Source organism: Chroicocephalus ridibundus, chromosome 2 (genome assembly GCF_963924245.1).
Source record: "Chroicocephalus ridibundus chromosome 2, bChrRid1.1, whole genome shotgun sequence".
Lineage (NCBI taxonomy): Eukaryota > Metazoa > Chordata > Aves > Charadriiformes > Laridae > Chroicocephalus > Chroicocephalus ridibundus.
This window is the reverse complement of record NC_086285.1, coordinates 45625492-45644705: the sequence shown is the minus strand read 5'-3', so window position 1 is coordinate 45644705 and position 19214 is coordinate 45625492. Positions and strand designations below refer to the sequence as shown.

Here is a 19214-nt window from a genome sequence, read left to right as displayed (position 1 = left end):
GCATTTCTTTGTGGGTTTTTTTCCTTTCTATTGTAGGTGAAAGTACTTTAGTATAATAATTATTGGCATGGGAGTGGAAACGTGCTGTTGAAAATATTTAAATTTACATAAAAAAGCATGCTGCTATTTTAGCCACCTTACAGATTTGGGGTTTTTTTGTGTTGGGCTTAGGGACTGGAATTACATAGGAAGGTCTATAATGACACAGAGAAGGGTATGTGTTTGACTTCCTTTTGCATAATTGAGGACTTGACAAAAATCCGTATTTTTGTATTTTGTTAAAATAGCCCTACCATTGATAGGAGTGTCACGATGTGGTTAGTTAGTCTACTGGCAACAGGGCTGGATCTGTCTCTTCCCCCATCTCCCCATACTTCGAGGGCTGCAGTAAGTCATAACTGCAAATTGTCTGTCTCTCATAGTGCTGTCATGAACAGGCAGAGAGATAGTAGTGTTTTAAACTTCTGGAGTTTGAACAGAATCCAAGCTCTGTCTCTGCTGGGAACTGGCATGTTTCTGCATCTGGGAAGTTGGAGCCTGAGTGTTTGCTCCCAGCTTCTACATCTTAAACTCATCTTTTTCACAGGAAGAACGAGAGGCAGAAATTTCTAGCTATTTTTTTTAGGAGTCATACACTTGAGAAGGAGGTGGAATGGGAAGTGTAAAATATGCAATGAGGGGTATGTTTTATCTTATGAAAGTGGGACACAGTTTAACTGGGGAAAAATAATGGGATAACCAGGCAAGCAGTGGGAAAGTTTCCAAGCATACCAGTGAAGCAACTCTTAGATACAGGCCTTTCATACTAGAGAGAGAGAATGCATTTTAAAAATCTTGAATAGATATTATTGAAAGGAGATTGATAGGAAACATGAGAGTTTGGAGAATGTTTTTCAAAGCTGAAGCTATGACACTATTTCTGTGAAATATTCATAGGAGAGCATTGCTTCTTCCTGCACTGGATCCAGATCAGCACTGGTTTTCTTTTCCAAAGCTACTGCTTGCTTCAGAATGCTACTGTATGACTTGCTGTCCTTGCTATCTTTAAAGCTTCAGCTGGGGACTGGAGTGGTGGAGGAAATTAAGTAGAGCAGCAATTTAAAAAAAAAAAAAAAAAAAAAGTAAAAAAAAAAAAAGTTATATACTAATGACTAAATTTAGTTGCATCCTAATTAATGGTCCAAAGGTGAGCTATACTGCTAACAATTGGATGTGACACAAGGTAAGTCTGTCACTTTGCTTTAATTAAATTTTACATCTTAATGATAAAAAAGCAGTAAAAGGATAATGTTCTCTGGCAAATAATTCCCATGCTGTAAGATAGCCTTAATGTTCTTCGTATTCCCATACAAGTCTCATTTCACTTAATTACAGATTGCTCAACCTCCACAGAGTGCCAAATCACACTGTATTGGAAGAAGTCTTCTATGTCTGGATAAGACTGCTGTTTTTTTAGACTATTCTAAGTGAATATTATTTTATGAGTCTTAATTAAAGCATTAGTCAAATAGGAATTCAGTGATATAAAATGCTTCCAAGAAGAAGAAGAAGGCTTATGCATAATTTTTATGGTAACTTCAAAGAATAATTTTATGTCTATAAATTGTCACAAGCTTGTTGGTTCCTCTGTTTCATACCCCTTTTTTCTCTACTGTTTAATGATGGTGGCTGTAAAAGCACTACGAAAAACAAACACGCGGGTTTTTATACCAGCTCTTAATTCCAACATGTGGATCAGTTGCTGGATTGGCATATAACCCTCATATTTCTCAGTGTGTATCAGGAATGTGGCAGGGAACAGAAACCTTGATCTTGTGAAGTAGCTTCTCTTAAACTCTGCTCAGATGGTTACTTTCAGCTTAGGTCTGTGCTAGAATAAGGAGGTAGACTGCCCCTTGTTCCAGCTTCTGGTTTGGAGCTGCACACATGAGCTGCTAAAAATTGAATGATGTGGTTTTACGTTTCAGCTCATCAGAACTCATCTGCTCATTCCCTGCAGCTGTAAATGTGAGTCCAATACCCTTCCTTCTGCTGCCACCCTTTGTGTGGGCTCAGTTGTGTTTCTGGTTCTGTGTTAGCTTGGGCATCAGAAACAAAAAATGGCATCCTATTAAAGTTACCTGAGCAGCCCACTGAGGAATCGGATGAGCAGTGATACAGGGGAAGCTAGACTCTGCTTCCAGCAGCCTCTAGTGGTAAAGCCCTGCTGTAATCTTCCTCCTGAATGGAGGATGGCTGAAACGGATCTGGCCAAAACCTAACTTTTCTCTGGTGTAGTTTGAGGCTTTGTATTTAAAACTGAATCAACCTGATGACTGCATGCCTCTGTGAGAGGCTGTCCTGCTCACTTTCGCCTCAAGGAGTGCTCCTGGTGCCTGTTATAACCATCATCTATCTCTTTGGAAAGGCAGTTGGGGGAGCCAGATCAGCTCTGTGTATGGCTGCTTCTCTGTTTCTTTTCTGGTTTAACTCCCCAGCGTGGCTCTCCATGAGGTCAAATGGGCCTCAGAGCCAGCATGGAGAGATGGTGGAGAAAAAAGTCCAAACCTACCCCTTTCAGTGGTAACTGCAGTAGCCGTTCAGCTGTAGTAATGCCTGAAAGTTTGAGGTCAACACTTGCTATCAAATCATTTTGAGGCAGGTGTGTAATTTTTTTCCACAGCTGGAAAAATGGCTATCAGATCTTTGGTGGCCCTTCTTCAGTTTTATCAGGTTTCTTCTTGCCTTATTAATAAATGGCCGTGGAGATACCTTTACATTTCTAAGTGTATTATTCACTGGGTATTTTTAACATCTGCTTGATAACCATTTTCGTAAAGCCAGATTAGTGAAAGTTTCAAGTCTTTGTGAGTTTTGTTTTTGCACATTTTGGTTCCTTTATGCACATCAAACCTATTTTCCTTTTGAGCAAGTTCACTCTTCCCTCCTCTGGTATGCACGTCTGCTTCCTCCTCTTGTCCCTGACCTATAGGAGTCAACTAAAGAATGGTGCTTCTAATTAAAACATGCTTTGGAAATCCTCACAGTGGTGAGGCTGAGAAGGAAGCAGTGCTTGGCCGTAGATATGCGTGTTTGACACCTTTTTTCCTGCCTTTGGAAGCTGCATGAGGATAAGAGTTGCTCACAGCTTTCTGCTTTCAAAATCCTTTTACAGAAACTGAAAAAAAATATCCATTTACAACTGAACACGAGCTTGCTCGAATAATTCTTGACAAAGAAAAGATTTTATGATGGAATGATTATCATAGTCTCTTGCTTAAAAGCAGACACATGTATTGCCTTATAGAAGATGATGCAGCACTGTAATATTCTGTTGGAAAAGTTAGTACTATAGATGGTGCTTTACACAAATGTGCAAAGCGTATCATAAGCCGGGTTCCTTTGCAGGGCTGAAGTTTGGATGTTACGTAGATTCAGTCATTTGCATTTTAATATTTGTGAATGACTATAATGTAAATTAAACAGATCTCTGTCCATATCTTTCTTTTATCAATGTTTGTTTACTTAGGATGCATTGGAAAAGAAGTAGATGGGAATTAAAATACTGAATGGTGGTGTCTCAAAATTGTAATTACTTTCTGACGGCATGAGACTTCTCATTGCTCCAAAGCTGCACGTAGGGATTGGTTCTGTGCTATATATATGCAAAGGAGTAAAGGAATGTCATTTCAGTATTTATTATTCTGTAGACAACATCTATAGCACAGAGCCTGTGAAAATTATGATTATTGGCCATAAACAGTTATGGTAATTCACTTCAGAAATTAGTTTATTGATCTCTGGAACATTGCATTTACTTTACAAAATAAACAAAACTGTTTGCTTCTGGTAAATGGTGAAAAACACTTCAGCATCTTTGTGAGCAGGAATGACCATCTCCAGGGAGAGTGAGTCATGAAAAGATTAGTATTGTTGGAACTTGCTGTTGTACAATTACATTACTTTAATTGTTAGGATTGTTGATATCCAAATGGAAGCATCCATTATGCTGCTTTTTTTTCTTGGAGATGGACAGTCTACTAAAGCAAAATTCTTAACCCAACTCTGTGTTAGCTAAGTGTACTTTAGCTAACTTTAGGTCATAAACCCAAGATGAACACAGTTAGAAATTAATCTTTTATTAGCTTCTTTATTATTCTTTTATTAGTTTCATTTTATTAGCAGGCAAATGTTGGAGCAATGGCAAAGTGTAGCCTCAGGAAAGAATATTTGTAATCCTTTTGGGATGCTTCAGCCTGTGGATATCTTGACTCATTATTGGCACCATGCATTACTAATTTTTGAAGAGCTTATGTCTTCCTTTCATCAGATTTTTCACTGTCTTTTTATTTATTTATTTATTTGCAAACCAGAAAGCAGTAGGACCAAAGAAAACGGGATATGATAATAGAGGGGCAGAGCAGTCATACCAGCAGTGCTATGGGGAAGAGGGGATTAGGAGTAAAGATCCCTCAGTTACTGTCATTACTTTGATTTCCTGGGAGAGTGACTTTAATGACTGTTGTAGTATGATATGTAATTAGAGTGTTTTTCGCTGTGGAAAACATCACACAGGTTTTAACATTTTAATAAAAATGGAAAATTTTGATTTTTGCACAGCTGTATATCAATGTGAAAGAGATGCCTGTCATTCACAGTGCTTAATTGGAAAAACTTGTGCAAAAGAGGAGTGAAGCATTTGGCTGGGACATAGGTGTTGACAATGTGTTGTAGAATTCATCAGCGCCTGAAGGGCTGAGTGTATAGTTCCTGGAGAGGCATCTTCTGGCAGTGGCAGGAAGAAGCTGTCAGAAGGAATGAGCTGCCGCCCCTGTCTCCTTGGAGGAGCAGGCACAGTTCTCTGCTGCTGTTCTCTGTGGCATTCAGGAGTGGACCCCCAATTTGAAAGGTTTGGAGTGGTTGTAGAAACTGCCTCCTGCAAAAATTCACCTGCATTTTGTGTGTGACTGCTTTTGCAAGTTGTAAGTTGTAATTTTTTACATTTATCACGGGGCCTTGCCTGTGGATTGCTTCATGGGTAGCCAGAGGTCCTGGTGCTAAGCTCATTTAGAATTTGTATGTTGTAGATGTCCTCTAAAGAATAATCCCAAATTAGATGCTAGAGAATTTGTGTTGTGGGCTGGTGGAGTTTTCTGGCACGTTGGTTGGAAACATGGGGTCACTAGGTGGATGAAGGGTATAAAGGGACAGAAAACAAAGAGGTGAGGAAAACCTACTTTTAGACCTGTAGGAGCTATTCAGCGTATTCGGCTCTGATATTTGGCACAGACTGTGCCAAATTCACGATTGCCAATCTTCCTGATTCGGTGAGCTGCATAGGATTGATAACTATCTTGTGCTGAGAAGGGAAGGAGAGGACTCTAGGAGAGGCTCACTGGCAGAGGTTATCGTTCCCTAGAGATCGTATAACAAACACTCTTGTAGGGCAAGGCATGCAGCTGAATGTCTGTCACACCGGGCAGCGTGATATGGTCAGCCCTTGCCAGGCTGTGGACTTCTGTACACAGAGATTTGAGCTTACCCAGTGTCCCTGTAGCAGGACAGCCGTGTTGAGCATCACCCACTACTGATACTACAGACGGGCTTTTCTTCCTCATTTTTCTCTCCTGCTCCACTGATTCTCAAACTCCATGTCCTAAATGACCAACAGTTGCTGTGAGCTGCCACATGCCTTTGCAAAACTTAATGAAAAGCCATCCTAAATGCACTGTGGGCCCACGGTCTGCTTGTTCTGCCTCAAGTCACAGTTTAGGAGTGTAGCTGATGTCGCCCAGTGAGTTGTGGTATGAACTAGAGCAAATCTTGCATGGAAAAAAAACCTAATCTGGATTAAGAGACTCCTAAAATGATGGGCATATCTGTTTCTTGGAAATGTGTTCAAAACTTATTTGTGATACATAGCCAGTTAAAAAAAATCGCAGCTCGCTAGCAGCTTTTGTACTAGTAGTTCACTACCAAATTTGTGACTCCCAAGCGTAAGCGGGGTTTGGTGAAAGGCATATCATATTAGGTGACATGGTGAAAGAAAGTGTGAGGTGTGAGCTGCAGTCAAGGTGTTTGTTGGGAGCAGCGGGTCAGCTGCAGATAGTACACTGCAGTTTGAAACACTGTCTTGAGGAAAAACAGCACTGAATTGCCAACTATTATCAATGATATAGATACTAACTTAGAACATACACGCATTTCAATATATGAACATATCTCTCAAAGTGTTCAGGTTAAATGAGATTATTTTGGCAGCTGTTTTTTTTGAAAGTTACTCCTCTCCTAAAATTCCTTCCTGATTCTGTATTTAAACAGAAACGGTGCATGGATTTTTCCATATTTGTTTTATGTTACTTTTGTTATTTGCAGATCTTTAACTCCCCCCCCCAAGAAAATCACAACATAATAAAACTTCACTTCTCACAGAGTGTTGTTTTCTTTCAAGCAAAACTAATGACTAAACTGACTGTTTTACATTGCTGCTGTTTATCTGAGTTTTAGCATCAGTTTAGCTGTATGAAAGTAGCAGTTTTTTAATATTTTTAATATTGTTATTGCATGATACTAGAATGTCAGTGATTCTCAGAAGATTTAATTCAAAAACCAACTTTTATTAAACTGGGAGATAAATTGACTTTATGCTGAAAACAAAATAAGTTATCTTATTCTTCATCTGCATCCTATATTTAGTTTAGAAGTACTCTGATGCTCGTCAGTTTAAAAAAGAAACATCACTAAGTGTATTCTGCTATTACATACTAGGGATAGCCTTTTACTGTGAAACTTCTGTTTGAAAAAGGAAATTCAATTGCACCCAGTTCCCCTTCTTCCTCACAAATACCTTTTTCTCTGGCTCTTATTTTAATTGTAGTTATGTCTAAGCAGTGCTCTTTCAAATGGAAGATGGATTAAAAACCTAGCAACCTTCTGTGCCCTTCTGACAAATTCCACCCCCGTGCTTTTTTTTTTTGCCTTAGCGTCAAATCCAGTTTTAATGCGATTGTGAATTATCATCAGGGATGGATAGTTGTTGAATGTCTGATTCTACAGATGCTTATTATTATGATCTTATTAGTCATGGTAATAAAGAATACATTTGTTGCAAAAACAGAGTCAGGCAGATTCTTGGAAGTGTTTGTAAACGTAAGTCCAGACCAATGGAATAATGCTTATTTCTATTGAGTATGGCAGCTCTCTGCACGCTGGGAATGTGTTAACCCATTTTTTAAACATTCAAATGCTTCAAAAAGTCTGAAGTCTGGTTTTGTGTGGGGGTGGCAGAGGGTTCATGTAACTTATTTCACTTTTCCTTCTTGGCAGTGGCAGATAATCTGCCTTGTCATTTACAGTCAGTGTAGTGGTAACAGAAGGCCTGGCTTTAATTCCAGTGCTAGTTGGAACCCGTCCACCTTGGATTTAAAGTCTTTTAATGAAATTACCACAGAATTCCAAAGTCTGACCTGTAAGGGATAAGGAAAGAAGTTGTACCCAAGTAATATTTTTTTGCGCACTTGCCAGCAGACTCAAGAGTAGTACCCCATGTTGACGGTAACTGTCTCAGCAGTGTTGAAGGCTGCCATCACTGCTTGTGCAAGGTTTGTATTTCACCCATAGGGCAGCATGTTTACCTCACTTTCTTAAGGTGCTACTAAATGTCACGCTCTGAAGCAATTTGTGTTTTATGAGGTAAGAGTTTTTCTGTTTCAGTTTTCACCTTACAAATGCAATCTGTTCAAATAGAAAGGAAAAGGTCTTTAATATTACACTCTCATATATGATGTCCTGTGGTGTTCTAGTGCACATCTGAGCTTGATTGAGAATTGTTGTCCTAAAGACTTCCAGGAAGACTCAGGTTTAAGGGCTGCAGAAGGCAAACCAAATGGCAGCACTGTCAAACGGTTAGATGAGAACAGAGAAAGTTCTTGAACGTTCAGACTGATTATATAGGTTGTGTGTTAAGAATATTCACACTGCAGATACTGTTGGAGACTTATTTCTGACTTTTTTTGTATTTAGGGTTTATTCCAAGCTTATTCCAAAATGTGTTAACTCTTTAAGCCATGTTTTGTTTTAAATGTTAGTGTTTAATTGGTGTGTGGATTTGCCTTGCCAAAATTGCAGTTCCTGTAATGTTGAACCAGCACTGCGCTGTTTCAGAAGTTCATCAGGTGAAACCATTAAGATTATTTCTTTCTTCCTTGCTGTTCACACCAGTTTGGTGAATTATAGGTCAATGGCTTAATAAAAAATGTTTGTGTTGGCATTGTTATTACTTTGTCTGCAAAGTCCTTCCTAATCTTTCCTAAAAAGTATGGTTGTGAGAACTTAGCAGCATGTTAATATGTAAGAGTTTGTGAAGATTTTTGTGAAGGCCAATTTCAGACCATCCAAAAAACAAAGGCGGTAGTTGCAATGTTTCCAAGAGGATCCCTGCTGAGCAATGCAGATGGTTCAGAAGGAATAAATCAGTCCTGAGCACAGTTACGCCTCCAGATTTAGGTTTGTGAGGGAAGTAGAATAAATCTATAGCCTGAATTGTAAATTATTTACTTGTGTAAAGGTTGCTGATGTCAACATCTCATCGCTTGTTCTAGAGCATTTCATCCTCGCGAAGTAGAAGCTCATCTCTGCTGCCGCCTGGGACAGTTAATTCTGCATCTCCTAGTGGCCAGAAACATATGAATCAAAGTGGTCCAACTGTTGTAACCATCACACACCACAAATCACCTGCAGCTGCTCGAAGAGCGAAGAGCCAACGTTCTGGTCAACTCCATGAAGTCAGAGAGGTAAGAGATAAAAATCTGCTGTTTTGCTAGAACTTCTAAATGCTTATTTTGCTTTAGAATAAGCAATCAAGCCTGGCGAGTTAACAGTTCTCTTTGTTTCCTACTTTATGTTTGACTGCTTTGTTTTGATCCCTTCGCTGAGAAAAAGGCGGTCTTTAGTTCTGGTTCAGCTTAAAGTCTGGTTTATACAGGCTTTTTTTGTGCCGATGTTAAAATCAGTGTGTGCGCATCGTTAAAAGAGGAAGTAGGTTAGCCACAGGTCTCAGACTTTGCAGTGGTGCTCCAGTGCTGGAGGAACATCTCTTTCAAGCTGCATGCAGCGAAACCTTTCAGATTAGAGAGAGGGCCCTGAAGCCTTTAAATATAACTAGAAAAACAAAAACTTGAGTAAGTCTGATGAATGAATGTGAAAGAAGGCATGGCTCCCATACTCATCAGTTTCTATATGGCTGTCGTCTTAATTTTGTTGTGAGGTTTCTATTGCTGGCCTTGTGATGGAATTGTCTGTATTAAACACGTGAAAAGCAAACAAGAAAACATGTTTTTTTTCAAAGTGTGTTTACCAGGGTTTAAGAAGTATAACTCGTATATAATTTAAGTCTGTCTTCCACACAACAAAAATAGTACAGAGTTCTAAGCTTAAATACTATGGCAGACTTGCACAGAACTGACTTTCATCTTTCTCTCATCCCTCGTTATTTTTGCTTTGTTTGAATTTCTTGCTATTCTCTAATAATGTCTGTGTAAGGTCCCCCTTCCACCTCTTCTACCAAAGAAACTGTTGGCAGCCTCGCTTCTTTAAAGCATTCTGCTATCACGTGGGTTTAAAATAATTACCCCACCCCCTCAAGTTGCAATCTCAAAAGTCTGCTTATAAGTTTATACTCCCTAAATGTTTTAGAAATGGACACCTTTCATATTAAGACTTTGAATAAATTCTTAGCGTGTGCTCACAATGAAGACTCAAATTACACATCCAGATGAAGAATGCTTGTTTTTCTTCTAGCAACATTAAAAGTGAAAACTTCCCTTGTATCCTCTATTCTATTAACAATAGTCATTCCTTGCTCTGAAGAGCGCATTGTCTGAATGTCACCCACGTTATAGAAAACTCACATCTGTTTGTTTTTCATGAGAATACCTTGTCTTTGCCTACCAATCATCTCCTCCAAGTTGTTTCTGCCTTACTAAACGTATTTGCTCTCATAGGTTGAATTCAGAGTGTACCTTAAACCTATTAATAAAATAAACAGTGGGGGCTGTTGCAGCTTTATCAAATGAAGCTGGGTAGGGTTGAAAGGAATTTAAAAGACAGAATTAGTGTATGAGCTGATCATAATAAGTTGGGAAGGGAAAAAGTCAACAGATGCAAAGAACTACACTTGGGAAGGAAGAAATAAACACTACCCTATAGTAAACCAGAGAAAAAGTGGCTAGGTATCATCCCTGCAGAAAAGGCCTGGGGGTTGCTGGCACATTTGTTTGCAGTGTATTGCAATGTGATGTCATTGCAAAAAGGTAAATATTACAGGACTGTAATCTGTAATCATGAAAGATAATTATTTTGATGTGTTTGATGTTTATGATTCCTTAGCTGCAGCACCAAATCCTGTGAGAACAACTTAGAGGGCTGCAATAAAAAAATCTTAGACATTGAACATATGGCAGTGATTGAAGGTTAAAAGAAATGAGTGTTTTTCAGGGAGGGAAAATGGTACTAAAATAAACAACGCATAAGAAAATTTTATAACGAGGCATATGAGCTTTACCTTTTTGTGTATTGATTTTTGGTTTTTTTTGGTGTGCTGCTTCTTGAAGTGAGCGTATTAGTGGAAAAATTGGTCATTCTGCCCTATTTCCCAGACTCACGTAAATAGTGGCTTCTTGACTGATCTTGTTTCCCTCTTGTGAAAGGATAAGTCTGTTTTTCCAGATTAAAGGAGCAGACAGATTTAATTTCAGTGGCATGCTCCGTACATTTCCTTCTCCCTCCTTTCCCAGAGTGACTGCAATAGACTTGGGTATATGCTGCCTGTTTTGTCAGGGAATGTTCTTGTTCCCTTTATGAGTCAATGGTGACTGTTAGATGTACTCTCCCTTGTTAAATTTATGAATAAAGAGATGGGTCCAGATGCCTTCACAAAAGTGCACTTAAATCTGTGCTAGTCCTTTTTTTAAAATTTGAAGCGAGGAGAAATAGGAACTAAAAGTACAATAAGAGAGAATTAATCCTCTCTTTAACACCCAAATCTTTGCGTTTTATTTGGGAGTTGTTTGGTATGATTTGGATGAAGCGAAGAGACTGCAAAATGATTATGGATCTGTGTTAGTATTCCCTTTATAGAATGAAGCCACCGAAGCTTTGACATGCAAATAAGCTTTTTTTTATGGTACTATTAATAGGACTACATTAACTAATTTTACATCTTACAAAATACAGTAGTTCAATCAATGGAAAGAGTTGATATGCTTCTGGAAAATGCGAAGCAGCATACATATTTTTAAGTTTTAAAACAATGTTACGGTAATGCAACAATATTATATATAAGATCCGTGAGAAACAAGAATGCCGCAAAACGGGAATCTTTCACGTGGGACATACGTCTTCACTGTCTTGGTCAATCTCTCTGGGAAATGCTGAACCTGAAATTGTTACTCAATTCTTGACCAGGTTTTCTGGATTTGTCCATGTTATTTGGAAAAAATGAAGTGTATTGCCATGTTGCAAATAGGACAAATTGACATAATGCAACGATATTTGGTAATACTTTGTTGTTTTTTTTCCCCCTTTTTCCTTTCATAGCAAGAGTAAACAACACATTGCTTCCTTCTGTTGTTTGTTGTGGCTGATTAAATTTATTTTTATTTTTTTTTAGACAACATAGATGCAAAATTCGGTAAAGATAGTAAAAGCAACTGCATAGGTCTCCAAAATGACACATGTAGTAAGTGTTTCTGTTGTGAAATTAGATGTTTACCTTTTTTCAAAATTTTGGTAAATTACAATTGAGTGTGAATATGGAACTTTTAACTGCTATAAAAATTTTACTTTTAATACTCAGAACTACTTTTGTATAACATTGAATTGAAAAAGAGCTCAGGAACATTCTTTTTCATCATAACGTAATTTTTTTGTTTAAAATAATATTGCTCTCCTAAATCAGATTTTTGCTTATATTAACTTGATATTAATAGTCCAGTCCATACTGATTTATGGAATGTTATATCAAAACTAAAATTCACCATACATTGATTTGGGACAGCTGATCTGCTATGTGTTGCATTTTATGCAGAATTATTCAAGATACTATGTCTTTATTTGGGCCATAACTTATTATTAAAGGGGTGCTTTCATCTGATTTTTTAGCAGGTGGTTTTATGGTAAAACCTAACTATGTGTGGTCATGAAACTGAATTCTGTTTTTTAAACTATGCATATTATTATCCTCTTAACAATTTGTGGTAAGACTTATGCTTGCAGAATTCTTTACTGCAGGCAGTTAAGATTAACTGGAACATAAAGCCAACTGGCCACGTCACAATTCATATTAAATTTTAGCTGTCACGGAACTAAATAATAGTGGCACGCTTCATCTTGGAGTGGCATTTATTTTGGCTGAGAACATCTATGACTATTGTATGACCTCTGCCAGTGCTGCCATTGTTGTGAAAGAACTAAGAATTGCAGTATGCAAACATGTTATAGTGACTTATATAATTATTTACAGAAGTTTAGAGAAATTAAATGAAGTTAACAAAAATAAGCCTAGAGAAATACTTTTTTTCCATAATTAAAAAAAGTAATAGAGGAATTTCTGATCCCTTTGGAAATGTGGTGTTTGTTACAACTTTTGATGCTCTACACTGGACTAGACATCAGCAAGTGTTTCTGAACATCTGGTACGGTGAGATCCAGATTTCATGGGGCCTCCACCAGTGTGACATCTATTTTATGTGCCAGTGGGCAGTTCCAGAATGTTTTTGCTTTTTGGTAGAATGCTTTCAGACTGCTTTTTGGTAAGGTGACAGTCCTACTGCTTCTTGCATGTCCTTTGCCATGTATAAATGTGATTACTGTTTGATTCCTGCAGGAATTACGCAACTAGCTGATAGTTCTTTGCTTCCTGCCTTACAATATAGGAAAATCTAGGACTTGCGCCTTGGGTGGGAGGTGGAGTGAGGTTTACCTGCAATTTGTGGGGCTGCAATTGTCCAATTTTATGTGGTTACTAGGAGAAAGAGATATGATACTAAAACACTTTGGGAATTTTCAAGTGAGAAGTGAACATCTTCAGGTCGTTGTAATATTGGGATAGCAAAATTAGGAGCTGTGACTAGCTACGGTTAGCAAAAAAGGATACTGTTGTCTGTGGATAACTGTGTTCTGTTATAGAATTAAAGCACTGCACAGGCAGCATTGTAGGTGAAAAAGTAGATGCAGTACTCAAACCACTTGGAGAAGCATTCAGACTTGCAGGGCTTCCACATGTGTTAACGTACATACACTAAGCTGTGAGTTTCTTGATGGTAAAACTTTGTAATCGGTGTTCAAGCTGGTAGTAGGGGAAAACCTGATGATTTTCATTCCATGCCAAATTTTACTTTTCAGCTTTGAAAAGTGAAGTTTTGCTTTTTATTTCAATTTTTTAATCCTCCTTGTTTCTCTGGAAGTGTGTACGTAAAAATGTCAATGGATAAGATCAATCTAATGCCAGTTCTAGCAAAAAGCATGCTGCGGCTCTTGGTGTTTGGGATAGCATTGAGGTTATGTGAGGTTGTGCGATAAGGGCACAGGTAAAAATATTGATTTGGATCCTTGAACATCATGCCTAAACAGTGCGAAGTATGCACAAAGAACATTTTTAAAAAATCCTGTTAACAATTGAAGTGTTTTTGAAAGTATGTGTATAATTTTGATTAGTTTGGTAAACTTCTGTGTAAGTAGGGAGAAGTGCTATATGTTAAATCTATTGCTTTCACTGACAGTTCTCATCTTGATTTCGGAGCGTAGGAAGGTGAGACCAAGCTTTGTGATAAAGATGACCTTCAGGACTGCATGACTAATCAAATATTTGCTTTTAGAAGATGAAAATGATCTCATCATGTTTACCTGACTAAAAGGTATGGATATAGGATGGACTGCTAAACTAGGCTAACTTCAGTCTTTCAGGCCTAGTAATGTGGATGCTTTATCAGGGAGAGGCCTGATAACCATGGACTGCAGCTGCAATAGCACTGCTGGAGTCTGCTGCTGTGCCTTTGCTAGGCAGATATAAAACTAGTTACCTAAAATCGTGCCCATTTTTCCTTCTAGGCATGTTTTAGTGTAAAAGGTAGCTTTGTGGTGTTTTCTTCGTGGCAGTTTGGTTGATTCTTTTAAGTAGAGTCTTCCTGCACTTCAAAACTAGTACAGTAAATATACTCTATAGTTTCTCGGTTGGACTGACCAGGGAGCTTCATATTGGTAATTTAAAGATACTAAAGAAATCATTTATAGTGTTTCACTTTTGAAATCTAAGTATCCTGTTTTCAGTTCTTTTGGAGAAATGATATGGTGGTGCAGTGAGTGGTAATTTTGGAAAGAGAAGGGAAAACACAGAGGAGGAACCTTTGTTAGTTATAGATTTACAGTTTTTCCTGGGCTTGTATTTAAAACCTTCCTCCCAGCCCCCACTATACATAATGAATTAAAGGTAAAGGGTCATCCTTTTGATCATCTTTAATCAGGTGCATCATATCATACACAAAATAGTCGGTCTGTAACTGTAGATGGATGCTGGTCAGAAAATGGTATGTTACTTAATAGGTTACATCTTAATACCAATACATCTATACTTTATGTGCATTGTATGTATTACACTTCTTTTGTCTGCAAACTCATTGTCACAAATTTTTTATTTTAATTAGCAAGGGGTGGAAAACAGGGAAAACAATCTCCACTCTAAACCAGATTTCTTTGGAGGCTATTTGACTTGTCTATAGAAGTCTCATCTCCTATATCTGTTTATTCTACCTCAAGTCAGTACTGCGAATATCAATAAACCCACACCTTCCAAGGGGATAAATAGGATGCTTAAATCTCTGGGAGTGTCGGCCTAGTACCTTCCAAACTAGTAAGTGTGCATGTGCTTATAAAAATTATTCAGTAAGTAGCATTAACTATTCCACTTTGGGGATGAGGAAATGTAAAGTATTGTTATACTATAAACCAATAGTTATTAAATCACATAAACATGAGTGGAATACTCTTGTATTCTCTGAATCTTTACCTTGCCTTTGCAGTATCTTTGAGGTCGCTAAGACTGCATATAAGTTACACCTTTCTAAACTGCACCTTGTTCTGTGCATTTGATTTTGTATTCATGGAAAGGTTGAGTCATCCTGGATTGCAGATACCCAGGCAGGGAGAATGAAGGTTGCTATGGGAATCATAGAGCAAATGTTCTACTAAAATTACACCCTTTGTCCATGCAGGTTATGCCAAGAGTGAACCCAGCCCATTATTTCTGATTTTTTTTTTTTTTCCCCTCCAAATCTGAAAAATATAAATGATGCAAACATGGCTTTTTTTAATTAATTTTTTTTCAGTCTGTAGTTTAGTAATACTTGAGCATGTGCAAAGACAATAATTTTCAATCGTTTAATAATGGCAATTTATAAATTAGGGATAATACAGTGCGTATGATAGCTACATTCAGAGACTGCTGCAGCATTCATTTTCTTTAGAAATTACAGAGAAGCTAAGATTACTCTTCACAGTTATTAAAATATTTCATTAAATTTTAAGTAAATGGTAGGTTCCCAAAGGAGCTTGAGAGAAGTCAGATATGAAGGGTATTCAGTCTCCAGCTTTTAGAGGCCTTCAAAACTAGACAGAATTCAACTGTTCTGTTTTATATGCATATATAAAACAGCATAGTATATTGTATACTTACCTATTTTTTTGGAAAACTACAAGGCTGTTTTCTTTCACAATTAAAGCACAAATACTGCAGTAGTTTCAATTTAGAGTTGACAGTTTGAAAATGAAGCATTAGAGAAAATATAGTTTGGTAAATCTTTTCTCAGATTAGGGTGTCACATCTCATGGCTGCTTGTTTAGTGGCCTTGCTTTCAGTGTGGGCTTCTGGGTGACTGGCTGGTGCAGCAGTGATCTTCGTAGGAAACCCTGAACGCCACAAGGTGCATTTACCTTCTGTAGCTCTGTTTATAATGCAAATTGCAGCTTCCAAGATACATGGGCTATTTTGTTAGCCCACACTTAAATGCTATTTTTATTAAATTAAGTAGAAGATATTTTTGAATGTTCTCAGTGTTAATGTATGACAATGTAATATTAGGTGGCTAGCCAAGTTTCAAATACTAAGTACAGAAAGTACTTGCATAAAGGCCCTCCAGGAGAAAGTAACCATAGAAATGCCTTATATATTTTAAGCATACCATTCAGTTTACATTATTATACAGATTTATCGAGGGACTTACTATAATCTTCAACTCCTTGTGTAACACCCAAAGTGCTGCATGCTGCCCTAAGAAATACAGGAAACATTTTGATTTTACAACAAATGGGAATAATAAACACTATAGCTCTCATCAGTTATTTAACAAAGAGCTGATCTCTAGCAGCTGTTGCTGTATGTTTTTATTGTGATCTCCATCTCTTATGCTTGGCTTGCAGGTTTTAAATGCTTTAGAAACTTTGTGTGTGTTAAACAGATGCTTTTAAGCAGCTGCTTACCCGCTTCTTGTTTGCAATTCTGATTTCTGATAATATGCTTTTAAAATATGGCTAATAACATGACGGCTAGCAACACTTCATCCTAACAAGCTAAACTGAACTATACCTACCTGAATTTGACATATACTTTAAAGTAGCTTCGTATTATAGGTACTAGATGTATACCTGTAATTGATTAATTATTTTGAATTTTTTTTATGGTCCATACATTTTTCTCTTGCTCAGGAAACAGAGTCTTATGTTCTTGCACATAGTGCTTAGCATATTCTTCTGGTGATATCTGCTGTGTTCTGGGATGACTGCTTGCAGTTTTTCTCACAGAGATCCCCAGTTATCTAATTGCAGTTTTATTGGTAGGTCTAAGCTGACAAAGCACATGAATTTGTGGAAAAGTTGCTGTGTAAATGCAATTCAGACATATTACAGTATGTCATAAGTTTGCTACTCAAAATTGTGGTAGTGTATGTTGAATCACTTCAGTGCTGTGAAGTTAATGATGTCAACTTAAACCAGTTCATAGTCAGCTTTAGGACATGGGGAGAAGTCAAAGGGGTGGATTTGGAATGCTTTGTCACAGGTTGTACAGGTACGCTTTATTCAAGGCTCAGGAATGGCAAGATTAGATAGCTTTGATAGTGACAGTTCATTTGCTCTTCAGAAAACATAAGGTGAATTGGCTGCAAGATGGGGAAGTAATGTCTACTTTGATTAAAATTGAAGGTCATTCCAGTGTATACTGGACACCTGAGAATTGTTATAATGTCAGAAATAAAATTTTATTTTATGCTTGGACACTACAAGCTAGGTGGCTAACTGGGAGAGGGGTGAAAGGAAGTATAAGCTGTGTTGGGAAAGAGAAGAAGCACTGGAAGTATCCATCAGAAATTTGGATGAGTACTATATGGGATATTGGACTACTCTGAATAGCTGTATGTGTGTTTATATAACCCCAGATGGAATGGAATAATTTAAAAAAAAAAAAATTAAAAAAGATTGAGTTACGTTTCCTAGCACTATCTGTTCTGAGAGAGACCTCCACATCCTTGAAGCTGTGCATGTTGAAATGTGTAATTTATGTTCTAATACAACATGACCTTTTCTCTTCTGAAGACTGATTTCAATCAAAGTACAACAACCTGTTTTTATCAGTAGTATGCTGTATTGTGGTAAACTAATAGAATTTTCCTGTGATGATGTTGACTTAATGACTAGCAGCAACCTTTTAGGTGCTCTTTTGAATGCTTAAAATTCACAAATTGGCCTTAATTGCTGATAATTAAAATATGCTTTCCAGCTCTGTGCTATAGCTATTAACTTCACCAAAGTGATCCTTCTGAAATGTGAACTGCTACTCAGAAGAGCCCATAGAATAACATCTGCTTATGGGTAACGTTTAATCACTAAAACTAATGACTTTCCTTGCGGATTTTGAGGTAATTTTTATAGTAAAATTGCGTAAGAAGAATTTCCTGCAAGACGTTTTTTTATAAGCTGTGTTCTCGGTGCAGCATTCCGTGGTTTAAAATACAGCTATGTGCATCCTGCTTGGCTAGATGGCAGCCAGTTGCCATCCAAGATTCACTTGAACTTGCAAGCTCCTTCCTTTTGCTTCTCTAATTTTTGGTTCTGGATCACTGGAGGCAACTCGGGGTGGGGGAAACAATCTTGGCAGCCACTGTCTGCTTTTTCTCTTCTCTGTAGTTTTACCTCAAGATCCCAACGCCCTGCTCCCCTTGAGTCATCTTTGATAGTAAAGGGTAAGTCTCAGAAGGTGACTATTAGTAGGATGTGGTTAATATAGCAAGTAGATTAGCAAATGCGCAAGAAAAGAACTCACGGTGGGGGAACCTGGCATTTAGTATTTGTGTTTTAGTACAAACCTTATACTGTTAGCAAATGTCATGCATTACCTACATGTGTGGAGTATCCGCAGGGAGCTCTAATCCAACAGGCAAAAAAGAAAACCTGTTGTGTCTCCTGCAATAGACCCTGATCCCCAGACACCTCCCTCCAGTGGCAAAATGACCAGTGATAGATTGATAGTGATCATTTTGCAGAAAATGTACAGCCCACTCATTCTAATTTGTGGGGAAAGTAGTGCTCATTGGTACAATTTGTCTGAATCATACTTTTTCACTTGAGTATTTATTATGGCAGCCAGCTCTTACTAAATAGCTTTAACTTGTCTCCTAGAGACCTGTGGAGTAGCTCCATTAAGCGCTCTTAAGATAGCTGACACTATCAGAGGAATTTTATTTTCCTCCAGTGTTTTAGTACTTTGGTTTGTTTGTAAATCTTTCTCTTTAAATCTTGCTCTTCCACAGGGAAAAGAACCTGAAGTTTCTGTTGGTTTGGAAGGGAGAAGTGTTCTCCTCTTCAGATCTTAAGCAGCAAGATGACATTCTCAAAGTAACTAGCAAATTTTGGGAGGCTTCCCCCCCTTTCCTCTGTAAAATAAGCCATTCAAAGGAAGCTGAATATCTCAGGGTATTGACTAAGATTAAAAGCATCTCCAGTTTAGAAAATCCAAGGTTGACTGTTTGCTAAAACATTGTCTGGCAGGATTTGAACTTTTCGTCGTAGTCCATCTCAAAGGACACAAGATCTTTTCTGTAATTTCACTTATCCCCTCCCTTCCCATATGCCTGAGTTTCAACAGACTGACAATTTCTTGGGAAGGTGGATTACTTTTCCTTCTCTGGTAC

At 37.8% G+C, this 19214-nt stretch overlaps 1 protein-coding gene across 1 annotated transcript in view; it reads left to right on the top strand.

Moving 5' to 3' along the window:
• OSBPL10 (oxysterol binding protein like 10) overlaps positions 1-19214 on the top strand; it is a 118109-nt gene that overhangs the window by 38183 nt on the left and 60712 nt on the right. The window contains exon 4 of the mRNA XM_063325243.1: positions 8580-8771. Within this exon, the coding sequence (XP_063181313.1) occupies positions 8580-8771 (192 nt within the window). The remainder of the gene's footprint in view (positions 1-8579; positions 8772-19214) is intronic.